The sequence below is a fragment of the Phaseolus vulgaris genome, chromosome 2 (genome assembly GCF_000499845.2).
Source record: "Phaseolus vulgaris cultivar G19833 chromosome 2, P. vulgaris v2.0, whole genome shotgun sequence".
Lineage (NCBI taxonomy): Eukaryota > Viridiplantae > Streptophyta > Magnoliopsida > Fabales > Fabaceae > Phaseolus > Phaseolus vulgaris.
The window spans coordinates 11,721,405-11,723,199 of record NC_023758.2 but is presented as its reverse complement, the minus strand read 5'-3'; the positions used below and the strand labels follow the sequence as shown (position 1 = coordinate 11,723,199).

General features: G+C 34.9%; 1 protein-coding gene across 1 annotated transcript; it reads right to left on the bottom strand.

The window, feature by feature from the left end:
• Positions 1–335: 335 nt before the first annotated feature.
• LOC137809046 (zinc finger protein GIS3-like) lies at positions 336–800 on the bottom strand. Its single transcript, XM_068610188.1, has one exon. It carries the CDS (start codon positions 798–800, stop codon positions 336–338), a length of 465 nt encoding a protein of 154 aa, XP_068466289.1.
• Between the last annotated feature and the right edge of the window lie 995 nt (positions 801–1,795).

Genomic DNA, 1,795 nt, shown 5'->3' with positions numbered 1-1,795 from the left:
TACACATCATTTAGATATTTGCAACATGCCCTACAAGGTAGAGAAAATAAAATTAAAATAATTGCAAACTCCTCCCCTACCTAATTATTTTGCATCTTTACTAAAACAGACAAACCCTAAATTTAAATACAATAGAGGGAGAGAGAGAGGTTTAAATTAAGGTAATTTCAAATACTCTCTCCCGCTAGATTTATTTTCACCTTTACTAAAACAGACAAACCCTAATTTTAAATCAACATACAAGTAAGGAATATTTAAATTAAAATCATTACAGTACAAATCTACTCTCCTGCCTTAATTATTTTCATCTCTATTAAAACAGCCAAACCCTAAATTCATATATCTCCCATCCCAGCTTCCTTAGAAGAGACAGCTAGTCTCAGTTCTAGATCCACATCATCGTCAAGCCCTACTACCGATACTTGTACGTTATGGTGGCGCGTACCTGGTGGCTCCGCCACAGGTGCTGTCCTGAACCGAGTTGCACCACCGAAAACAGAGGTTGGTGATGCTCCTTGTGAAACCACAAGAGATGTTACGGCTTGGAATATATGGTTTCTTTGATGTTCACGCATGTACTCAAATTGGGCCAACCTAGCCATTTGTCTTTCTCTTCTATGTGCATTCTGGTGGCCCCCCATTGCTTGCAAATTGTGAAATTTGCGATGGCAAAACGGGCACTGGATTTTCTTACCACCTTTGTCATCGTCATCGTTGCTAGCCCTGGAATGAAAACCAAATGGTTTCAACACTGAAGAAGAAGGAGAAGAAGAAGATTTGTTCTCTGAGGACGAACTCATGTCTGCTACAATACTATGTTTATATGAAGGAATATGTGTTAAATTAATTCTCTTTATTGCATACATGATGGCATATAAAGGGAGGAAAAAGCGATGATTGGTACTACATAAAGCATTTGTTGAACAAAAAGAAAAACTTGGAAAATCTGGGACTGTGGAAGTTGCAAGTTGCAATAATATCTTGACGTCTGGCGAGACTCGAAGTGGTTTCATTATTGTCCATTGTTCGAATGTGGGACAGATCGACCTAAAATCCAGGTCACGCAACAATACTTTCCTACAAGTCTATAGCTGTCTTTTTTGCTATCATTATGGTTTGTTGCTACATGCGAATATATAAGCTCGTAGATATGCTATATATATTCGTAGAAAAATAAATTATATATTTATATACTTCATCTATACTCCTAACCTAGGCTCCCAATTACCTTCCCAAATATCGCTTAAGAAGGAAAATGACCTAATTTCAATAACCTTATTATCACTTGGGACATGTAATTGAACGAAGTGGATTCTTTATCTTGTACAAAAAATGAAGATTGCCAAGGAAAAACTAAGCCTTGTCATTGAGAAATGTTAATTATATCATACCTTTAATCAAATTTCACTTATGTTTGAGCTTTCCACATAGCTTCAACAAAAGAGTGATTAATATCTAAAATGTCACGTAGGCTTTCTGATTTGGTGATATGGTTGTCCAAGCTATATATAGCTTAGGGGAAAATTCCTGCAAATTAGTGAAGAAATCAGTCTCAAAATTTTATGTAGAAAGGCCTATAAAAAAATATTGAATGGCATGACTATTTAATGTTATGTTTTAGAAAAGAGTATTGATTATTTGACACCCAATACACTAAATTACATCCATCTAGTGTTTTTTATTTTACAAAATTGTCCATATAACATAAGTAATCCAACACTTAAAAGAAGGTGTAATCTGGAAAAAAAAAGTGGATGTTTTGCGAAAGTGATATAATGTTATTGTTATTTTTACT

What these genes read in the sequence shown, in the direction of transcription:
- LOC137809046 (XM_068610188.1), bottom strand. Translation starts at nt 800, where the DNA reads ATGAGTTCGTCCTCAGAGAACAAATCTTCTTCTTCTCCTTCTTCTTCA.